The sequence below is a fragment of the Diceros bicornis genome, chromosome 37 (assembly GCF_020826845.1).
Source record: "Diceros bicornis minor isolate mBicDic1 chromosome 37, mDicBic1.mat.cur, whole genome shotgun sequence".
Lineage (NCBI taxonomy): Eukaryota > Metazoa > Chordata > Mammalia > Perissodactyla > Rhinocerotidae > Diceros > Diceros bicornis.
In genome coordinates, this window is record NC_080776.1 from 27182393 (window position 1) to 27184147 (window position 1755).

A 1755-nucleotide genomic window follows, 5' to 3' on the forward strand; every position below is an offset into this window, starting at 1 on the left:
TGCTTCTGTTGTTTTAATTCATATTGCTTTAACTTCTCAATTTTTAATTGTGTATCTGGCACTGTTTGTGCAAAATTCTTTTGGAAAAAACTTGAAGTCTAGCATAATGCATCTTCCTCTTGAGGAGATATGTTTGTTTCTGCGAGGTGTCAGGGGCACTAGCACTGAGGTCTCACCTTAATACAATTCCAGTGATTGAAATGGTCAGAAACTGAGCTGCGTAACTACTCCTTGTTTAAACTTACTCCTCCGATGCATCCTTGGTGGTCCCCAGTAACCAAGCACTGTCACTGCTAGATCCACAAGACAGGCAAAAACTCACTGCTTCAGCATTTGGCCTCTCAGAATTCTTCTGCAAAACTGGCTTACGTCTCAAGGGAAAAGAGAGGCTCTTAGTACTGGAATCCCTGGTTCTGTTTATTTTGAACGTTGTTTAGCAGTTCTTCACTAAATCATTAACTCTCTTACACCTTCAGTCAGTCTTGTTTTTGTTGTCGTTCATCTTTTTTGATAGTCTTCAGTAGGAAGTTTAGTTTGATTTACCTGGTCCACCATCACTGGAGGCAGAATTTCTTCTCCTGGTCTGAGGCCTGAGGGCCATGCCACCCAACAGGAATGGAAACCTCTCAGTGGTTTACTTTCAAGAGTTTGTGCTGGAGGGATTTGAGGGTGGCCTTGAGACCCAGGTCCTGCTTTTTGCTGTGTTCCTGGCCATGTATCTGCTGACTGTCCTGGGGAACCTCACCATGATTGTGATCATCACCCTGGATGCCCGTCTGCACTCCCCAATGTACTTCTTCCTCAAGAACCTCTCCTTCCTGGACTTGTGCTACTCATCGGTCATCGCCCCTAATGTCCTGGCCAACTTCTTCTCCTCGTCCAAAGTCATCACCTTTGAGGGCTGTGCCACCCAGATCTTCTTCTTCTCTCTGCTGGTCACCACTGAAGGTTTCCTCCTGGGTGTCATGGCCTATGACCGCTTCATAGCCATCTGCAGCCCCCTGCACTACCCCATCATGATGTGCACCTCGGCCTGTGCCCGGCTGGTGCTGGGCACCTACTGTGGAGGCTGCCTCAACTCCATCGTGCAGACCAGCTTCACATTCAGCCTCCCATTCTGCAGCTCCAACCACATCGACCACTTCTTCTGTGACGTGCCCCCTCTGCTCCGTCTTGCTTGTGCCAACACAGCCCTCAATGAGCTCATCATGTTTGGTATCTGTGGGCTCATCATTGTGAGTGTGACATTTGTGGTCCTGGTCTCCTACGGCTACATTGCAGTGACCATCGTGAGGATGCGCTCAGCAGCTGGGCGCCACAAGGTCTTCTCCACCTGTGGCTCCCACATGACTGCAGTGACTCTCTTTGTTGGGACTGTCTTTGTCATGTACGCCCAGCCAGGAGCTATTGAGTCCATGGAGCAGGGCAAGGTGGTCTCTGTCTTCTACACCCTGGTCATCCCGATGCTAAACCCCATCATCTACAGTCTGAGAAACAAGGATGTGAAGGAGGCCCTGTGGAGGCTGAAACACACAGCCACATGAGGAAGGAAGGCCAGAGAGACAGAGTGTCCTGAGGACTCAGAAGAGGAAGAGCCTTTTGGTTGTAGATGGAAGTCAACAGATTCATTTCTTCCTTTCTTCGTTAAATCAACACTTATTTAAAACATACTATATACCAGGCATTTGCCAAATGCTTGGGAAAGATGCGTATGACAATGTTCTTGTCCTCTGAGAACTCTCTATCTAATGGAGC

General features: G+C 48.4%; 1 protein-coding gene across 1 annotated transcript; it reads left to right on the forward strand.

The window, feature by feature from the left end:
* Window positions 1-599: 599 nt before the first annotated feature.
* LOC131399323 (olfactory receptor 9S13-like) lies at window positions 600-1544 on the forward strand. Its single transcript, XM_058533495.1, has one exon. It carries the CDS (start codon window positions 600-602, stop codon window positions 1542-1544), a length of 945 nt encoding a protein of 314 aa, XP_058389478.1.
* The last annotated feature ends 211 nt before the right edge of the window (window positions 1545-1755 follow it).

What these genes read in the sequence shown, in the direction of transcription:
- LOC131399323 (XM_058533495.1), top strand. Translation starts at nt 600, where the DNA reads ATGCCACCCAACAGGAATGGAAACCTCTCAGTGGTTTACTTTCAAGAG.